The 22277-nt window shown below is 36.1% G+C and overlaps 1 protein-coding gene across 2 annotated transcripts; it reads left to right on the forward strand.

Moving 5' to 3' along the window:
* The first annotated feature begins 9048 nt into the window (after positions 1 to 9048).
* On the forward strand, positions 9049 to 21769 carry LOC126830806 (IgGFc-binding protein). Of its 2 annotated transcripts, none has more exons than XM_050561210.2 (7): positions 9049 to 9184; positions 11080 to 11122; positions 11925 to 11955; positions 14491 to 14865; positions 16354 to 17220; positions 20071 to 20151; positions 20470 to 21769. In XM_050561210.2, exons 2-7 carry the CDS (start codon positions 11099 to 11101, stop codon positions 21153 to 21155), a joined length of 2064 nt encoding a protein of 687 aa, XP_050417167.1. In that variant the 5' UTR covers positions 9049 to 9184; positions 11080 to 11098; the 3' UTR covers positions 21156 to 21769. The 2 variants fall into 2 exon arrangements, with proteins under 2 accessions (XP_050417167.1, XP_050417168.1); XM_050561211.2 differs by lacking the exon at positions 9049 to 9184 and adding an exon at positions 9349 to 9692.
* Positions 21770 to 22277: the final 508 nt, after the last annotated feature.

A 22277-nucleotide genomic window follows, 5' to 3' on the forward strand; every position in this document is an offset into this window, starting at 1 on the left:
AATGTTACATGGGTCTTAAAGAGCGTATAGATCTCTTCTCTAAGCTAATTTTATCAAACTCGACAGGAATGATATAATATAATACAACAATAATATATCAACATTTATAAAGCGCATAAACACAATAATCATATTCTATTAATTCTATTTAGATTCTATTAATTATCTAATATTAAAGTAGCTAAGTCTCTAACTCAATATCATCCAAAATCTTCGACATTGAAAACACGAATTATTTGTCAATTTAAATCAACATTGATGTGCTTCTGATTTCCAATAATTAAAGATACATTATGGGAGATTCAGTAACGAGTTGGCAGTTCTCACTATAATAGTTAAAAACTAGATAATGTCAAGGCAATTTGGTGAAAATTTCATTCAAATTGATCCACTATGAACCGAGAACTAAGCGACGACTGAAATTCCCATAAGCCTAGGTCATCATTACTAAAGTCAGTACGATAAACAGCATAGTCTCGATTATCCATTTAATCGTTTAATCGAGAAGGAAAGTTATGCAGTAAATCGGCTTACAATCCACTAAAGATCGCAGGCTAGCACTGCCATCTAGAGTTGATTATGGCCTGGATAGGTTAATTGATGTCTAATTAATAATTTAGGTAACATTTCAGGCCTAAAGAAAGAACTAAAATAGGCAGAAATGTATGTTTAAGACAAAATAAACATTTTACCCTTGGTACACTCAGCGCCATTTTTAACAAGGGACTCGTAGAAAGAGGCTAGATATATCCCACAAGTCATGTCAAACGGTGACGTCATATTCTTATCTGGAGAGCATGCGCAATAAATACTATCGGTATAGAGTGGAATAAAGAGACGCTAGAGATTGCCATTGGATTGAAACTTCTGGCGTATTTCGCCGAACATAACTGATTAGAAATTGCAGTAAAAACAGAAACGATTGAATGTAAATCAGTTTATATAGATTCACATTACATTATTATATACGTTGCGACCCATTTGTGTCAATTTCTAGATCCAAAATATTAGCGATTTAGCTCCTGATGGTTTCAAATATATAGACAGAAAAACAATCATTTCAATTTTGATTATCAATATCACTGTGAGTGATATACACAAAACAAAATCAAAATATCAACGCTAGATAATCTCCGGGCTTCGATTCAATCAGATTCAAAACAAGTCCATCAATTAGATTTAGCAAAACATAAAGATGGTGGTGGGCTTGTTACATAGGAATATAATGACGCCACCCAACGACAAAAATGTTTAACTCGAAGAAATGTAGACCATTGTTGTTGATTGGTTTTGTCAAGAGAAAGACGCGAGAAGGAAGGAAATTAGAAAAGGTAAATGAAATGGTTTTTAACGTCCTATATTTTGCCCGGACAGCGGCGCTACGGCCTACTCTTATATTCAATTCCAACTGCCAAGAAATATTTAACGTGTACGACAATGTGTACACAGTATCTCGGTTTTTCGTCCAATCCGATCAACTACACGTTTCCTTTTGTCAGACCCTCTGTCGTGCATTACTGACAAGGGGGTAAATCGTATCATAGATGATGGAATTTCATTTTTTAGGATGGTATTACTATTATAGATTCAACTTTTACAATATTGTAGTTTGCAAGGGATTTCTTCATCGTCCAGAGAATTTAAGACACATGGTATGACGTCTACAAGTGCTCATACACAATTGCTACTCTAGTACTCTGTAAAATATATCCCAATACGAACGTGTGCATCTCATAGTTTAAACGGCATGTTCCCCTTTAAATAAATGACAACGACAACGAGTGCAGTTCTCCTGTAAGCTATTGATTCAACGATTGCTGCAACCGGTTAAACTTGATTCCCTTCTAATTAAGATGTAATTAATTTATAGCTGAAGATACACACACGGAATACATGTACAGTTTTGTTATATAGAAATTGATTGACATCAAAATTTGTTTCCTCCGAGATTTCGATCATTTGGTTTTATATTTGAATTAATATGAAAAGATTAAAGGTGCATTATGCAAGAATTAGAAAAGGAGCTGGCCGTCCTTACTTTAATAGTTCAAAAGTTAAAAAATAGATAATGAAAAATGAATACATTGAAAATTTCTTTCAAATTACTTTATTCTGATCGTACTTATGACCGAAGATGTAGCTGTGGTTGATTATTATTGTAGCAATGGTACATTTTAATGTTAAATTTGTAAATCATGCGGGTGTTCTAATCCATTAAAAACTGATGTGTCAGCAATGGTACATTTTAATGTTAAATTTGTAAATCACGCGGGTGTTCTAATCCATTAAAATCTCGGTCATTCGATGGTCTAGAGAGTTGGTTATACGCTTGCCACGTGAATAAAATGGTCTAAATAATAGTTTATATAACATTTGCTCGGTGCACTGTATTGTATAGTAGGTATACACCTCACATTTACGCTTGGCATTAAAGGGTTAAATGGCATATAGCCTTAACTCAATTTTGTCCAACATTAAAACTCAAATTATAATTCAATATTGGTCCATTTCAATCATCATTGGTGTTGCTATCTTACCGTGAAAGTATGGGACCCGGATATCCAATATTTACCACACAGTGGACGTTTAAACAACAATTCCCGACGTCGGGTACTGTATTGTTTCAAGTGGCATGATGTACAATGAAAAGGCGTGACGTGTAAAGAAAAATATGGGACCCGGATATCCAATATTTAACACACAATGGACGTTTAAAAAACAGTTCCCGACGTCGGATACTGTATTGTTTCAAGTGGCATGATGTACAAAGAAAAGGCGTGACGGGTAAAGAAAAACATAGCCCACATGTCATTGCGGAAGTTAAGAATATCTGATCAACAAATGACGAAAAGATAAACTTGTAGATTGAACTGATAAGGTGCAAACGGCTGGCTTACGTATTTCCCCGAACATAACTGATAAGAACTTAAAATATAAAAAATACAATGTAAATCAGCTTATGTATATTCATATTACATTTATATATGTACTTTTCGACCCATTGTCTTCTATTTTGAGATTCCAATGGATAAGAGCCATACACCCTTTAAACTCAAAAGCTTGCATTTTTTTTTCTAAAAGACTAACTTCCTAGCTAGACCAAAGCATAATAAAATCGTTGTGTAATTAAATCAGGTGAAATCAGAGAAATGCATTAAGAATATAAATAAATATATTCCTATAATGGGAAAATAAAATAATTCAAAATGTCACATGTACACATGCAATGATGTGATTGTTGATAAATATTTTTATCACTGGTAAATTTAGCACAGATAAAGCTTTATTATTCCACGAGAGAGAAAAACCCATTATAATACAAGTGAGACAAGAGGTCATGCCAGTTATATTTCAGTTCATGTGAGACATTCCATGGCATTATAGAAGTCGTATCAGATCTATTTCAGAACGTGTGAGACATTCTATGGTATTCAAGAAGTCCGTATCATATCAGATCTATTTCAGAACATGTGAGACATTCCATGATATTAAAGAAGTCGTATAAGATATATTTCAGTACATGTGAGACATTCTATGATATTAAAGAAGTTGTATCATATCAGATCTATTTCGGAACATGTGAGACATTCCATGGTATTAAAGAAGTTGCATCATATCAGATCTATTTCAGAACACGCGAGACATTCCATTGTATTAAAGAAGTCCGTATCATAACGATCTATTTCAGAACATGTGAGACATTCCATGATATTAAAGAAGTCGTATAAGATGTATTTCAGCACATGTGAGACATTCCATATTAAAGAAGTCGTATCATATATATTTCAGTAGATGTGAGATATTTCATGGTTCTACAGAAGTCGTATCAGATATATTCCAGTGCATGCGAGACACTCCGTGGTATTGAAGAAGTCGTATCATATTAGATATATTTCTGTACATGATACGTACCATGGCATTACGAAACTCGTATCAGATATATTTAAATACATGTGAGACGTTCCATGGTGTTCAGATATAGTTCAGAACACTTGAGACGTTCCATGGTTTTAAAGAAGTCATATCAGATATATTTCAGTAAATGTGAGACGTTTCATAGTAATAAAGGAGTTGTATCAGATATATAACCAGTACGTTCGATGGTATTACAGAGGTCATACTATATAAATTTCAGTACATATGAGATGGTATTCAAGAAGTCTTATCAGATATAGTTCAGTACATGCGAGACATTTCATTGTATTAAAGAATTCTGTTAGTATATATTTGAGTGAAATAGTCTTAAGCCTAGCAGACATTGGCGATTTTCTTACATTGGTTGTAAGCGATATTTAATTGTCCTCATATTGTTAGAAAACAAACCGCTCATCTACCATTCATACAGGATATTGTTTGGTATTCGGCGACAAAGAATTGCTCGGCGCTATGCAGTCGTTCATTAATAGCCGTGTTATCCGGCAAATCTCTCGTGGAGCAGGTTTATTGTTTGATCAATCATCGGATGCTAAAATATTACGAGATCTTATAAAATGGCACCCTTACTCTTAGTTCTGCCATTTTGCCGTTTTATTTTCGATACCTAAACCCACTTGTATCGTATGACCTTTAAATACACTATCTGCCCCTTTAAAGGAAAGTGTGATTAGAAAATGTCAATCCGTGTCACAAGACCTAATAATGTTATTAGTGCAGGCTTTCATTGATCGCTGTATCATCGATAAACATTTAGACCATTACAATGCACGCTCAACATAGAATAGTGACATGGGGCTTAGTATCCTACGTTTCTTCAGCGACCAAGGTAGTAAAGGCGGGCATAGATGAAGAAAATTTTGCTAGGACAGCAATTGAATTCCAACTGTCCTGGGTTCTTATACGTGCACGCCAATGTGTTCACGAGGGGCCATCCCCTCCATTTTGCACCACCGACAAGGGGGAACTACGTGTGTTGGAAATTCCCAGGACCTCTTTGTTAGCGAGCAAGCGCGCTTTTTTTCTTGTTTAGATTTATATTTATTCACAAAATACACAAAATACATAATGCATTTTCGTTCTACACGAATAATTTCACAGGATATTTACAATTTAAAAGATATATATATATTACACACACACACCCATACATATATACATACATAAGAATAAAAGCATATTTTTCGGTTGCTCTATCACTGAGGATATATCTATTTTGTTTAGGTTAGTCATTTCGAGACTAACGTATGGTTCTGTTTCATTTTAATAATTTGCCTGCACGTAGGGGTCTTTAGCAGTGGTAGGAAACCGGAGGGGCAGTAGGGTCGCCTGTCCAACCTTGTGGGTTTTCTCCGGGTCCTCCGGTTTCCTCCCACTGCTAAAGACCCCTACGCGCAAGCAAATTATTGAAATAAAATTGAACCGTGTGTTAGTCCCGAAATGACCTAGTTTGTGTCAAGTGGACGTTAAACTCTCTCTCTCTCTCCTTTTCTTTTCATTTTGAGTAACGTCTGTATTATTACCGACCCGGCACTGAACAGCGTATAGTGGACGTTTAATATTTATTGTTTGTTTTCTTGCTGTTTGTCTAAGGAGTTTGTCTTTTCCGCAGGATTGTCTTGTCGGGTTTGTCTTGTGTGTAGTGTGGTCCTCTTGCACTTACTAATAGATTTGGTAGCTCTGTGAAGTCCTTTAATGGAAATTAATATCAGATATAATGTGAAGTCCTGTAATGGGAATTAAATAATAGAGGTAATAAGCATACCCTGCTTCGTGAACAGCATTGATCAATAGTTATAGACAATTGAAGTGATATTTAGAAGCTGGATATTATAGTCAGTGGTTACTTCGTAGAAAATGATCCGAGTATTAAAGACTACTTTCTTTCGCAATTCTTTTATTCGATTTTCTATAAAACTTCAACACAACCTATTGATGGATTGATATTTTGTGTGTTAAATTACGATGGGTTTATTCGCAATGGTTCAAAAGAGCTTACATATATAAAGGGTATCTGGGACAAACGTCACGAAACGCTGCGGCAAGTATTGGGCCGATTTAAATACGCACACATTACGCCCAGGCAAATGTAAGGATACTAATCGATACTTGATTTGAAATCGGCAACATTGATTTTGATCTAATTGTAATGTATCTTAAAGATACATTATTTAAGGTTTACATAAAGAGCTGACAGTTCTCGCTAGAATAGTTTTTAAAAAATGGATAATGAAAAGGGAATATGTTGAAAATGTCAGTCAAGTTACTTCATTCTGAGCGGAGTTATCGTCCTTTGCAGAACAACGTATTCTCGATTGTCATTATTACCGTTGTTACGATAATGAACAAAGTCTCGATAATCCATTTTTGAATTAAATCATTAACTGCCAATCGTTTAAATCTGTTGAAAATCAAAACCATCCGAAGTTCTAGAGAGTTGACTGTGGGCCTGGCATGTAAATAAATGCCTAATTAATGATATACATAGCATTAGAGACCAAACGAAAGCTCTGCATTCTGCAGATTTAGCTCTTAAGAAAGAAAGATAAAGAACGATTTAGCAGTTCGGTGGAACCGAAGAAATTCCACGAGGTCGGGCAGGCGATCCAACTCCTTGCAAACGCACAAGCTTGGGATTGAAACCATGCCACTTGACTCAATGGTAGACCTAAAGATCTTAAGCACACTCGTTCCCCCTCAGCCCACCTCAACTGAACGAATGTTCAATACTGATCAGTAGTAAATATTCGCTAGGCCGCTACAATCACTGATAAGGAGGACATCGATGCGACTTAATGAGCCACAAATATTAACTTTTTTCCTCCGACAAATTAAATTCTAAAACATTTTTTTTATTTATTAAGCACACTCGTTCCCCCTCAGCCCACCTCAACTGAACGAATGTTCAATACTGATCAGTAGTAAATATTCGCTAGGCCGCTACAATCACTGATAAGGAGGACATCGATGCGACTTAATGAGCCACAAATATTAACTTTTTTCCTCCGACAAATTAAATTCTAAAACATTTTTTTTATTTATTAGAAAGTACTTGTAGGTAAAGATTATTTCCTATTTAGTGTAAATGGGTATTAAAATGTGTAAAAGACAGCATTCTGCCCGATTCAGTAACGTCTATGTAAATAATGCACGCGCCATTGAGCAAATGATTTACGTCGCATGATGTGACGTACGCAAAAAGTTGAAGGCAGTTATCTTTTACAGAGATATTAGAAAACTTTCGTAATGCTCTGTGAAACAGATTGAAGACGTTCTTGTAACTATAATTAAAGAAGAGGGTTGTTTGTGGACACTTTAACTACAAATAATACACGCGGCAATCAAAAAACCCTTGATCAGTTATAAAAACCACAAGTGACATAATTTCCCGGTTAAACAACAATTGAACAAAGGTAGGCAAGAGATGAATTGAGTACGTGACTTGACAAACATTGTCTTCATCTGATTTGTTATTGTGACACGAACAATGGGTATTTATACTACCGTCCATGTTCAACTAAATTTCTATATACATGTATATAATTATTAGTGTCAGTTGATAAATTCCCTTGTGAATGATTACCATGGAATTGTCATTCATAAACGATTATCTAACTCTCAGTTGATTGAACATCTTTTGTAATGTGTTCTGTTGTATAATAATTTTGATAATTAAGTCATCCATTTCCTAAATAAATGTACAGAAAATAATGGCATATACCAGTCTTCATTATCTCGGTTAGAGTAGACAACCCCATTTTATTTTCAACCAGATGACTTTTTTCCAGTAAGTTTTAAGCCCTTTTAGTCCCAACCATGGTGGTTCTGTGAGTAGGCCGCTTGTTCAAAAGCAGAACAACTGCGAGATCTAAAAATTTAACCATAAAATCGATAATCGAGACTTACTCTCGAATGTCAAGTATCGTTGCTACGATAATGAACAATCCACGCAAGATCTTGTCAAACCTTAAAACACTCATAACTTCTCCTAGAAACTTTCAATATATTCATTTCCCATTATCCATTTCCCACAAGAGATCTAAAAATGTAACCCTGAACTGGATAATTGAGACTAAATCGCGAATGTCAAGCACCGTTGCTACGATAATGAATAATCAACGCAAGATCTTGTCAAAGCTTAAAACACCCATAACTTCGCTCAGAATAAAGTAATTTGAATGAAATTTTCAATATATTAATTTCTCATTATCCATGCCCCACAAGAGTATTTATCGGTTTGTTATTTCCAGTAAAAGTATGGCAATTTTGGTACATATGGAAAGTAGAGACACCCAATCTCACAAGAAAAATAAGAGGTTGTCACAAATTGATAGCCCGACGATAAGGGTTGTCTGTCAGAGTGACGTCGATGGGTGCACATGTAAATTGTCTTTGCGTGAGGTACGCTTAAAGTATAAGTATGTTGATAAACTTGATGGTAAACAGGCGTGGAAACGTAAGAGACATAAACGTACAACAGTTGCTGAGCTAAAAACCATGGAAAAAGTGGTGGGCGGTGGATAATATAATCCGAGAATGTACTTGGGCTTCGATATTTATGTGCAAACAATTCATCCCCAGCATAGTACCTGTGTCACATGACACAGACGTTACTTCTTGAAATGGATGTTTTATAGCTTGGGGTATTTCCTCGCAAATACAATGTTTTGAGATTGATTTGGGGCTATTTTTTGACGGATTAATTAATTTGAATACATTTTTAGTCCAAATATATCATCAAATCACCCAGTTTGTACATGGGAATGCATCTTAATATGGTACCAAGCTTTTCTTCACCACATTGCATATGTTCGTATTTACCTAAATGGCATTATGTTTGTCTTTATTCAAATGACATCATCTTTTCCTTATCCAAAAGACATCAAGTTTGTCTTTATCGAAATGTAAGAACACGAAAGCGAATTATTGAACCAAAGGTATACGATTTGTTAGTTCTGAAAATGACTTGGTTATTACGGAGACCGCCACTTCTCTCTCACTAACATTTATGTTGATGTAAATAGTGTGACAGGTGAATCAATACTTATATAATTGCTATAATAAAAGAGTATTTCAAGCACACAATCTATTCCCCAAGCTGTATAATATTTCACCCGAGTATTGAACCACTACGGATGTTAAAGTTTAATGATATTTTATGATCAGTTTTGATTCATATTGAATTGATTGAATTGTGATGAGGTAAATTAAATTTTTCTGGAATCTTCGTCGTGATCAGTGGATTCAAAAGGTATGTTGTCTTAAATTTTAGGTAATCAAAGCATCTGATTGTCATTGCATTTTTTCGACATGTTGTAATTTTTGACGGCATAATCAGAGCTAAAATGTTGTCAAATTGGCACAATACTGGATCTTCAAAATCGTGCGAAATATTTTGGGAGAACGCTAGTTTGGAGACGGTGTTGCGGAGTGTGGGTTAGGGTTAGGGCAAGGACTGGGACCTGCAGATTTCGGCAAACAGGGCTAGCCCTAATCCTAACCCTGGGAGCATAATCTAGGCGGTACTGGATAACAGTATCAAAATATTTCGCACGATTTTGAAGATCCAGTATTGTGCGTCAAATTGGACTGGTATTCCTTTTAAGAAATCAACGTTCACAATAGTGTATGTGCAAGGGATTTAAACATCTCCCAGATGAAGACCAGCAACTCTAATGTTTTAGAAAGTTATAAAGACACTCTGCGTAGTTAAATGAAAAACTAGTATGTACTTAGATTCCGGAAATCGAAGCTCCATGGTAAAGTTATATACATGTATTTCCGTTTATATCACCATGTACTAGAAATTATTCTCTTAAGTTACCGACTCTTTTTTTATTTCTATGTTTACTTATTCATTCCTATAATGATACAGTTGTCATATTTTATCATTCCTTTATGATAATATGATATTAATATGATCATAACGTAATCATTCATTTCTGATAATTTGATCATATTTAATCATTCATTTTACGATAATACGATCTTATTTAATCATTCATTTAATGATAATATGGTCTTATTTAATCATTTTTTTTTATGATAATATGGTCATATTTAATCATTCTTTTTATAATGATATCGTCATACTTAACCATTACTTTTATGATAATGTGATCATAGGTAATCATTCATTGTTTGGTTTGATAATATGATCATATTTAATCATTCCTTTTATGCTAATGTGGTCATACTTAAAAATTCCTTTTGTGATAATTTGGTCATAGTTCATTGTTCCTTTTATGATCATATTTTATCATCCCTTGTATGATCATATTTAATCATTCCTATTATTATCATATTCGTCATTGCTTTTATGATCATAGTTAATCATTCCTTATACGATCATATGAAATCATTCCTTTTATGATCATTTTTACTCATTCCTATTCATTCCTTTTATGATCATATTTAATTATTTAATCATTCCTTTTAAGATCACATTTAATCATTTCTTTTATAATAATGTGACCATATTTAATCATTCCTTTAATGATAATTTGGTAATATGTAACCGTAACATTTATGATAATTTAGTAATATGTAGTAACCTTAATTTTTATTATAATTTGGTAATGTGTAACCTTAGCTTTTGAAATAATATATGTAACCTTAATATTTATTATAATTTGGTAATATGCGTAACCTTAGCTTTTGAAATGACATAGTCATATTTAATCTTTCCGTTTATAAGTGTAGTCTTTTGTGATAACATGGTCATATTCAAACATTCCGTATGGTACACTAAAAGGCCAGAATGAATTATTTCGTTTATGATATTCTGGTCATATTTAAACATTCGGTTTATGATAAGTAGGTCAAATTTAATCTTCCGTTTTATTACATTTAGATTTAATTAACTTTATCCCCATTTTAATTATTTTTTTAACGAACACAAATAATGAAAACATGGTAAATCATAACGTTGCTAGGCAATGAATATACATCTAACCAGCAGCAAAATAATGTTCTGTCTGTCGTTTAAAAATTTTCAAAGAAAATAGAATATAATCCCGAAAAAAGAATAATATAAAATTCGGAGAAATACCGGCAGTATTTATCGAAATTTCCAAGTATATTTATGTGTCGTGTCGACAGCTCGTTTATTCTGCCAGAAAATCCATACAATTTATTTTTTTACAGATCGAAAGAAAAGAACAAAATGACATTTTTGAATTGTGTAGTGGTAAGAACATTTTTTTAAAAAGATGCTTTCTTAAGATACAATAAAAATATATAAAAATGCTGCTGATTTCAATTAGTGAATAAGCGTATTATAAGATGGCTTATTCAAGAAATCTTAAACTAAATCTTTAAAAGAAATCAGCATTTTCATAGGCGAGGGGGGGGGGGCACCAAATTTGTCCTATGGTTTTAATGCTCGGTGATTTGATGATATATTTGGACTAAAAACATATTCAAACTAATTAATTTACCATAATTTTGCTTCAAATCCTTATCAAAACATTGTAATTGCCAAGGAATACCCTGCTATAAAAATCGATCAAAAGAGGTCATGTTTGTTTCACGTGACTTACCTCTCTCGGTACCTATAGCAACGGGGGCGAAGTCTTGGGGGGGGGGGGATTCATTGTATACACAAGACGGTGTTGTCTTTAATCGCTGACTATTTATTACAAATATCGAATCCACTGCCCGCGTCTTTTTTTCGTGATTTTTATCTCAGAAAGTGTTGTACGTCTAACTCTTCATAAAGTTTATCATCATGTACACCAAGCGCCTCAATCTTCGCGTGCAACCTTCGACGTCACGCGTGCAGGTATTCCTAATCGTCGGGCTGTCGATTAGGGGAAACCTTACATTTAAGGTATTTTAGTAATGTTTTTATGAATAGGGTCCGATTGGCCACATACCTAATAAATTGCTTATATATTTTTATTTTTAATTATTTATTTATTTTTACCATTAAGTAGCAGTTTGTGGAATTAAGTGTTTTTTCTCATGTATCATTTCAATTCGGTTTACAGATTTGTGGTCTTGTGATGGCGGTATCAAAAGGTGAGTCTGTGTATGCGTTTTTCAAAAAGAGAAAAGTTGATATGTTACTCTTGATTTCACATCACTATTTTATTTATTGCCTGTGAGATCCATGTGTTGTGCTAATCTGCGGAGTTGTCTTGTTGGTTTCTATTGTGGCTCTTATCGTTTGATGTTGAGTTGTGTCTATTACGTTCCGTGTTGTATATTATGAGAAATTGTCATGGCTATGGTCGCGTTTTGTAACTACAAGAATAATGTATCGGATAACACCAAACACCATGACACTGGAATCGAGTGTAATATTTAAAGAAATGTTTTTATTATTATTTAATAGAATCATTAATAATTTAAGTAACTACAAAAATAAGAGAGAAAGAGAGAAATGGGGTTTAACGTCCACCCGACACAAACTAGGTCATTTCGGGTCTAACATATGGTTCAATTTTATTTCAATAATTCGCTTGCGTGTAGGGGTCTTTAGCAGTGGGAGGAAACCGGGGGGCACGGAGAAAACCCGCGAGGTAAGGTATCGGATACCGCCAGACACCGTGACACTGGAATCAGGTGAAATATTTAAAAATGAAATTGGCTTTAACGTCCTACTTTTCTGCCCCGACTGGCCTAATGAAGACGGGCATACGCCATGCCGTGTGCTATGAAGGAAATTTTGCCCGGACAGCGACGCTTAGGCCTACATATTGCGGGTTGTCAAGGGTTATTTTACGTGCACGTCAATGTGTATACGGTACCTAGGTCTTTTGTACAATCCGAACGACTATACGCTGTCCCTTGCAGGCCCTCCCCGTCCTGAATTTGAGATATTGGCGTATTATGATATTTTGATATGAACATTATAAAAATTTAAAGGAAGGAATACGACTATAATAATTTATGAGAAAAACGAAAATTTCGGAATCGGGTTAGAGTGCGACCTGTTTGTATTTTGAAGATTATCACGCGTAGTGAGGGCTTGAGAAAATCTCATCCCCACCGTGAATTTGACCTGGAAAATTTCGTTATCTCCAGTTGGTGTTCTGATGGTAGATTTCTTCGGGTGTCGGTTTCTTGGTTGGGCGCCCATGATCTCGTCGTGTGCGGCCCACCAATCTTGGCATTATAGGCACCCCTCCGGGATGATGCACCACACCAATCATGCCGTTTTGGGCGCCCCATTGATCAAGTCGTGGGCGCCCACCCAATCTCATTATGCATTATGCGCGGCCCGACAATCATATATTGTCATCATGTCATTATGGGCGCCCCTTCAGAATAAGGCACCCATCAGTTAAGTTGTGGTGTTAATCGTGTAATTCATTATCAGGCGCCTCACCATTTGGGGGACGCCTCATATACACCGACATGATAGGCGAGGCGCCCATGGCATTGGTTGGGCGCCGTGCCCAATCTCGCCGTGTGCGCCCAACCATTATCACTCGGCTTTATGGGGCGCCCATACTGATATGGGCACGTTGGTCGTTGGCTTCTTGGAAAGGGCGCCCACTTTGGCCCGTGCTAACTACGGGCCTGGTTCGCAAAGAAATAATTTTATTTATTAGTTGATAGAATTGACGTTAAACTCCATTTCATTTCATTTCATTTCAATTGATCGACTCATTAATAATTTAAGTCACGCGGAGAGCCAAGAATACGTTTAGAATAATACCGTTATTCTATCTAATAAAGAAATGCATAAATACACGGTTTTCCTCCACGGTGTTCAATTATATTGTCTGCCTTTTTTATGTCTCATGCTAATAAGCCGCACGCGGTGTTCAGTGACGAAGAAAGAATATATCTTTCGCATCTACGGTTAATACATAAGTTATTAATGGACAATTATTAGAAGGAGATCGTTTGCATTGATTATTTCTGTAATGCACCGGTAGTATAGGATCATTACTAGCACACTGTAAAGAACGGAAGAGCAGTCAAAAAAGTATTTTCGTTGAAAAAGTTCACAAAACAACTGAAATGAGGGGTTAAAGTGCCACTTTTCTAAACTAATCAAGCTAATAGAGAGGTTAGATGCCAACCAATGTGGCGCTATGAGGGACATTTTGTCCAGCTACTCTTGACTTTCAATGGGTTTTTTTACGTACACATCAAGTTGCGCCCGGGCCGGACTTAAGGCTTTCGTCCTCCCCATCCTCGCGAGCCACGATACACTGTTGCTTGTTTGACCCTCTGCCCTGCACCAGTGACATCGGGAAACCACGCTGAAAAATCCCGTGGAACTCTTTTCTGTCAACACTGTTATAAACCCAGGACATCCTGGTTAGTGTTTCAGCGCCTTAATCACCCACCCATCGTGGCTCCCCTAACGATACAAACTTCAAACAACATTAATTAACGATTAATTAACAATCCACCCCGTCTCGGTAAATGATTTATCAATGCTCTTCATTAGTACCTCTCAGTTTAAGGGCATACACCACCAAACTCGCCATAGCAAAATTCAGTGCTGTAACAGTTTGATAACCTTCGGGTTTATCCATTGGACCCCTCTCAAATCTCTGGCACCACTATTCAATTGTACCTTTACTATTGTTTCAGGCCTTGACGTTGATCACCACGGAAATTTTTTTATGTTGGCTTTCATGGAAACCTACAGTGAGCATAGCAAGAACCAAATTATAATAACAACCCAACATGATGTTGATATTGAAATAAAAATACCCTTTCTTAACCAGACATTACAGTATCATCTGCCGGCAGTTTCATCACAACATGTTAACCTAGACTACACAACCAGTGTGACGTCGGAAAATATTGCAGAAACGAAAGCAATATCTGTGCTGTCGTCATCCCCTGTGTCTGTTTACGGATTGTCTCTAGAAGCTAACTCTTCAGATGGATATCTCGCTATTCCCGTTAAAGCCTTATTCACTAACTATATAGTTTACTCTTATCATGAAGACGGTGTTATAGGTAGGTCATATATTCACTCTATCTTTCTGATGATAACAGTATATAAATGTGGCAACGGGAGTTTGGCACGTTATTCGGGATTCGAATAACGAATAAGGAGTCAGCCCGTTATTCAGGATTCGCCAATGACGAATAACGAGCAAGTAGGTTATTCGCCAATGACGAATAACGAGCCAGCACGTAAATTCACAACGTTTATTGTTATGAAAAAATAAAAGAAAAAGATATGTTGCGTATTATAGAAAGAAACCTAACTAATGTTTACACTTTATTTCAGTTTAACCCTTTCAAACCACACAAAATGAAACGAAATGTGGTTTAGAGTCAGGGCATTTTTTCCTGACAGCGAGGCCTAAGACTTTATACTTCCGCCATTTACCATTGAAAAGGGTAACTAGGCTGAAATATCCCAAGGAGTGGTTAGTGGGCTACCGCATTACTCACAGAACCGCTGAACCAACACTTTTAATGAGTTATGAATGAATTTGGATGAAATTGGTGTAAGGTGCTTTGATATGGTCATTTTATGTGCTCTTTACCCATCTTATGTCAATGTTGCTACTAAGCCAGAAGAAGTGTCGTTCGAAATTCGGGCATTTACCTTTTTGTTGGCTTTAGTAGTTTTTGTTTATTGCAATGGTTATAGCTAAAGATAAATGACACAATCTTTGTTTAAAACAGCGTAAAGTTGCAAATCAATCATTCCGTATCATTTGGATTTCGCCTTGTTAAAATATATCGATTAACCTTTTTTAAATTAAATCATTAAATGTCGACCGTGCTTCAAACCACTAAAAATCACGAACATCCGGGGGGTCTAGAAACTAGGTCATTTTGGGACTAACATATGGTTTAATTTTATTTCAATAATTCGCTTGTGCGTAGGGGTCTTTAGCAGTGGGAGGAAACCGGAGGACCCGGAGAAAACCCACGAGGTTGGACAGGCAACCTTACTCCTTACCGCGTACAACCGGGGATTCGAAACCCCGCCAGTTGACTCAATAACAGGCCTTATGATACAGCGCGCACGTGCTAACCATTCTGCCATCCAATCCCCCGTCTAATTAATAATTAATTTATATAACATTTGAATGCAAAAGAAAATAAAAACCTGTGGTGGGCAGATTTAGCTCTACCATAATTCATTTAAGTAACAGGACAAAGTAAGTAGTTTGTATATTTAGCAGTGGGAGGAAACCGGAGGACCCGGAGAAAACCCACGAGGTTGGACAGGCAACCTTACTCCTTACCGCGTACAACCGGGGATTCGAAACCCCGCCAGTTGACTCAATAACAGGCCTTATGATACAGCGCGCACGTGCTAACCATTCTGCCATCCAATCCCCCGTCTAATTAATAATTAATTTATATAACATTTGAATGCAAAAGAAAATAAAAACCTGTGGTGGGCAGATTTAGCTCTACCATAATTCATTTAAGTAACAGGACAAAGTAAGTAGTTTGTATATTTATGAATTGTTATTTCAGGACAGATAGGATTAATAGGTATAGAAAATCAAACCACAGTGAAAGTTAAATTTACAGCGGGATCCAAATGTTATTTGAGCAATAGCGCCTTGTACAATAACCTTGAGATCGTTTTCAATTATTTAAAGACACACCGCTTTAACGAATACCAAGTATTACGGATAACTTGTGAAACGGACATAACAGGCATAGTAGTTACTTCTGATAAACCCATTGCTGTTTTAACTGGTCATGTATGCGGATCTGTACATGAAATCACTTGTGATCACTTAGTGGAAATGGCTGAACCTTCAAATGTTCATGGGAAAAGTTACGTTTTAATGCCTTCAATGAATGTCGGTTCAGGTTCCAATAGTACCTTTCGAATAGTCCACGGCGGCTCGCTTGCAACTATTAATTTGATGTTCTCTTCAGGGTACACCGATACACTATATCCGGGAACATTTGTGGATATTCCCTTTTCAGAACCAGTTTGTCTACAAAGTTCAAGCAATATTTTGGTTATTGAGGTAATGCATTCAGCTTCGACTGGCTCCCCCGTTGGGGACCCGTTTATATCGACCGTACCTCCCACAGATATGTTCACATCGTCTTATACTTTAGACTCTAGTGTGGTGTCAAACGGGAAGCAGTTCCAATCTTATATATCCATCATAGCTTCAGCACACACCATGCAAAGATTAGACTTCGTTAACAACTTTAACAACATCTCAGATTGTGAATTTGCGACAGCGACGCTTCCAGTACACGGCCAATTGATAAATCTGGAATCCTCAAGTGATATGTCATTTGGAATGATGACGTACGGTGTCCTTGTTGCGGAGTCTTATGGATTTCCAGTCGGCATGAAGTTTAAAGATTACACAGGTGAGTCTTCCCACCAGCACCATAATTGTAATCATTATTACCAGTAGTCATTGCTAGTGATCCATAAAGTGGTATTTTGTTTGACTAGAGATCGGACTATTTTGCCATCTGTCACCTTTAATTTATTATCATATGTCCGAACGTAGATCGAAGTGAATTTTAAACAAATAATGTAATAGATATTGAAAAGTACCAAAATAACTGATGCCCTCGTGGCAAATTAGGATCGAGGGTTTCGAAAAGAGTAAGCCTATCCTGTCTCGTGTACAAGGTAAAATTACATGGTAATATACACGTGCTACATAGCAATCTAAGAAAATATTTACAGTGTGTATAGCCTAATTTCCCACTCAAAAGTTGGCGCTCGAACGGATAATTTTGTCCGGAGAAAGTTCCATCAAGTTAACAATAATCTTGAAAAACAATTTCGCTAGGCAAGGGTTGATATAAGACTTTTCATACGTGGATGAACTGCTGGTAATATGGATGCATTAAAAGGGCATTCTGCGAGAGCTAAATCTGCCTATTGCAGGCATTCTGCGAGAGCTAAATCTGCCTATTGCAGGTCTTTCTTTAGGCCTCAAATGTTATATGAATTATTAATTAGACATTTATAACATGCCAAGACCGTAATCAACTCTCGATGCCATCTGATTGGTCCGATTTTAAACCGATTTGAATCCGATCTGCGGTTCAACGGCTGATGATGATCAACTGTAAAAATAGATAATCGAGACTTTGTTTATTATCGTAACGACCGTGCCAATGACAACCGAGGCTAGGATTTCTCGGCTTCGAGTGAAGTAATCTGATTAAAATAGTCAGCATATCCCCTATACATTATCTTTTTTTTCAACTATTATAGCGAGAACTGACAGTTATTTATCTAATGTTCCATAATGCCGCTTTAAGTAGCACTCTATTTGACAATTTAACCAGCAAAAAGTGTGATAAGTATTATCTTTGTGAGCATTTTCATTTGAAGAGCATCCATTTTCATTTGTTTGAAGAGCATCCATTTTGACATTCCTTTTAGTGTGGTGTGTGGCGCAAATTATTTCCTCATGGAAACAAATTCAATTTTACGCTCGCATGTTTTCGCTTCAACAGTCTGAGTAGCAAGCATTTCTAATTATCGTAATGGTTGTTATTTCTAATAATGTACAATTCTTTGATTGTATAAATTATAAAGATATCCTGCGGAAGTACTCCGATAAATTAGATTTGTTTCGAAGGTTATATGGCTTTATAACAGCAATTCATGAAGATAAAGGCGGTGTAAGATGATTCATAATTTTGTAAAGAAAATTATAAGTATATGTCGCCCTCGCCTTTCCTGTAGTGTGATAAAACCCATTTCCGCGTATAAAAGTCTATGGGCGATACCCCTAACAGTACCACATAGTCATGAGTGCGTCAAGTTGCAATGGTTCTAGTTTGTTAGTAAGTTAGTCGGTGCACCCATCCCATATGACATCGCAATAGTCGAAATGCGAAAGAATATAGGATTTATACGTAAATTGTTTTCAAATAATTTCTATTTAGCCTGTACTTCACAGAGCGGAGAACGTTTTCGTCCAAATATTACCGATATGTCTATCAAATTTACAGTCATTTTGAAAAGTCAGCCCTAAATGCTAGTGTTCGAAGACTTCCATTATTGCAGTATTGTCTGATGAAAATGTCGGCAATATTGGGTCCATTTTAGTTGATAGAGTAAGTATTTCAGTTTTCATTGAGTTGAAAGAGACCAATTAAGTCTTTGCCCAAGTATTGATCTTATCTACGTCTTCATTTAGGAGCCGTGCATGCAGTTGGGTCATGGATACCCAAGTACAAGCAGGTATCATGTGTAAATCATCTAAAATTGGAATTAAGGTTTTTAACAAGGAAAAATAGTGGTCCGAGGACAAGGTACCATTGACTATCACAGATTTGCATCTATTAGTTAAAAACTATTGAACCAGTCAAGTAACCCCCCCCCCCCCCCCCGCTTATCTCCACCGCCCAAGCGTATGGCATAGTCCTGCCTGCCAGACCATGTCAAAAGCCTTCCCAATATCACAGAACACTATCTGTACTGGCCTTAATCAATGGCTTGACAAAAAAGTATGTAAGATCAATAAGTTGACAAGTCGTTGATTCGCCGTGCAAAAATACTGCCCTGCAGATTAGTTATAACGGAGTGTGTCCGAAAGTTCCAAACATACTTATATACTCATTTTAAAAAAAAATGTTAGCAACTATACTCAACAGTGAAACACGCCTATAGCTACCACACTACTACGGTAGGTCACCCGTTTTCAAAATAGCTATTGCATTGACCGTTTTCCAAATAGAGGGTACTGTTTTAGAAGCTAAAGATAAGTTAAATAAACTACAAAGTGGTAATTATGAAATTTCAAAATTGATAGACTTCTAAAGTTTTCCATTGATTTTATCTGGTCCCATAGCTTTATAAACATCAATAGATAGAAGTTTGTCCTTAACCTCCCGAGGTGTTAGTTCAATATTGTACAGTGAAGATGGATTTTGTTTAAAAACTGAAAGATGTGTACTGGCTGTGTCGATTTGGGATTGTTTGATAAAGAATTGGTTCGGAGTGTTTGCCCCATGTATGCTGTAAATGCACTAGTATCTTTATATATATTGTCTTTATAACGTGCACGTGAGCATATTGATATAGCAGTTTGGAATTGTATAAATGTGTAATATTAATACTAATATCAAAGGTATAGATGAATGCGAAATAAATACTAATTACTTATATTACAAGTATAGACGAATCTAATACTACTTACTTATATTACAAGTATAGATGAATCTAATACTGATTATCTTATATTACAGGTATAGATGAATGTGAATCTAATACTACTTGCCCTAATGGTGATGTCTGTGTACAGATTGGATCATCATATAGATGCTATTGTAAGCATTTTCGAAAAATTAATTCCAGATGTAATAAACGTCACTGATGCGATCGTACTATTTACAGCAAATATCTATAATCCCAAAATAGGGAAAATCACAAGAAGCTACCACGGAGTGTATTGCACCCTTCATTGCAAACAGGAATATATTGCTAGAATCGTATTTTATGTGTGAATTAGTATTGTAAACAGATAGTATATCGAAAATATATTATCTTATTATCTGTTTAAAAAAACTAATATCTATAAATTTAGTATTTTAACTGTCAAAAATACATGGTGATTACATTTAAAATACGTTACCATTTGTTTGTAGCTTTAACCAAAACACCAACTGATACAACAACCCAAACACCAACTGATACAACAACCCAAGCATCAACTGATACAACAACCCAAACACCAACAGAAACAACAACCCAAGCAGCAACTGATACAACAACCCAAACACCAACTGATACAACAACCCAAGAACCAGTTGATGCTACAACCCAGGAAACAGGTATACCAACTCAACAAGTGGATACTTCCATTAGTACTACATTAATTCCTGGTGTCAATCCTTCTATTCCTGGACTTACTTCATTACCTGGAGTCGAACTAACATTAAATACAACCGTCCCATCAGAAATAAGCGTTCCGGAAGTAAACTCGACGCTGCCTTACGTCAATATATCTGTACCAATGATATCGCTTCCTGCTGAATTACCCCCGACATTGCCAACGCCATCATGTATCTGTGCGTGCCCGTGTTTACCCAGAAACAGAAGCATGGACGACATCATTGAAGAAGTTAAGGAACTACAAGATGAACTTACAGTTGAACATGAGATACTTTCAGCAAACGTTCGCAAGAAAATAAGTGTTGTGGATGAACGACCGTCGGCATCCAGTATTGGATATATTGGTGTAGTTGTGCTTAGTCTTGTGTTCGGTTCCATTATAGCACTTGATTTATTTACCTGTGCAATGCCTAAACGAGCGAAGAAATCAAAGACTTAAGGACATAACGGAAAACATTTGGATATCTGTGAAATAAATAGTATAGAAAGGAATTGTGGCACTAGCCCGAGAATCAAATTTGCCAGTCACCTTAATGAAAGTCGGTGAACATTTTGTGTATTTGTATTTTAAAACAATACCATAAATATCTAATCCATCACCCATTTGTGAGTTTTCAGATATATGCCGTGCAAACGAATGAAAAGTAGTATTTGGGGTGCGTGATTACTGATTACTGATACTACATATTTAGACAGTTTTAAACGTTCAAACTTGTACTGACTTGTTCGTGGACTTGTATTCTGTTCAGATGTTAAAAGCCGTTGATAATGATTGCTGGGAGTATGAATCCCGAAGAGGAATATCAATCAAACACACCAGCGCCAGGTGTTCAAGATAGTGTATCTATAAAGAGGCAATCACTTATGTAAGGAACCTCGTAACTGGAATCTAGAAAATGGTGCAGTTATATTCCACTAAAATGGCGAGAACTTAATACGAACATAAAATGAAAAAGTGCACAGTTAAACTTTTGTTCGGAGTGTGCCATAATTGTTAAAGGAGATAAATCGTTAATAAATGGGACCTAGAAATTGACACAAATGGGTCGCAACGCATATAATAATGTAATATGAATATATATATATAAACTTATTTACAATCAATCGTTTCCGTTTTTACCCTAATTTCAAATCAATTATTTTCGGCGACATACGTCAGAAGTCTCAGTCGAATGGCAATCTCTAGCGTCTGGTTATTCTAGTCAACACCGATAGTATTTATTGCACATGTTCTCTAGATAAGAATATGCCGTCACCGTATGACATGACGCGTGAAATATGTCTAGCCTCCTTCTAACAAATGGCGCTGAAACACATTATGGTACACGATTCGTGTACCAATAGTAAAATGTTTATTTTGTCTTACATATTGGATACCAGAAGCCAATATTTTCCAGGTAAGATCAAACACCAATGTTGATTTAAATTGACAAATAATTCGTGATTTTAATGTCGAAGACTTTGAATAAGATATTGACTCAGAGACTTCGCTACTTTAATCACAGTGTACGCTGTACCCCCTCCCTCTTCGACGTCCGTTATTCTCCAGTAGCTCTTTACA

The sequence above is a fragment of the Patella vulgata genome, chromosome 8 (genome assembly GCF_932274485.2).
Source record: "Patella vulgata chromosome 8, xgPatVulg1.2, whole genome shotgun sequence".
Taxonomy (NCBI): domain Eukaryota; kingdom Metazoa; phylum Mollusca; class Gastropoda; family Patellidae; genus Patella; species Patella vulgata.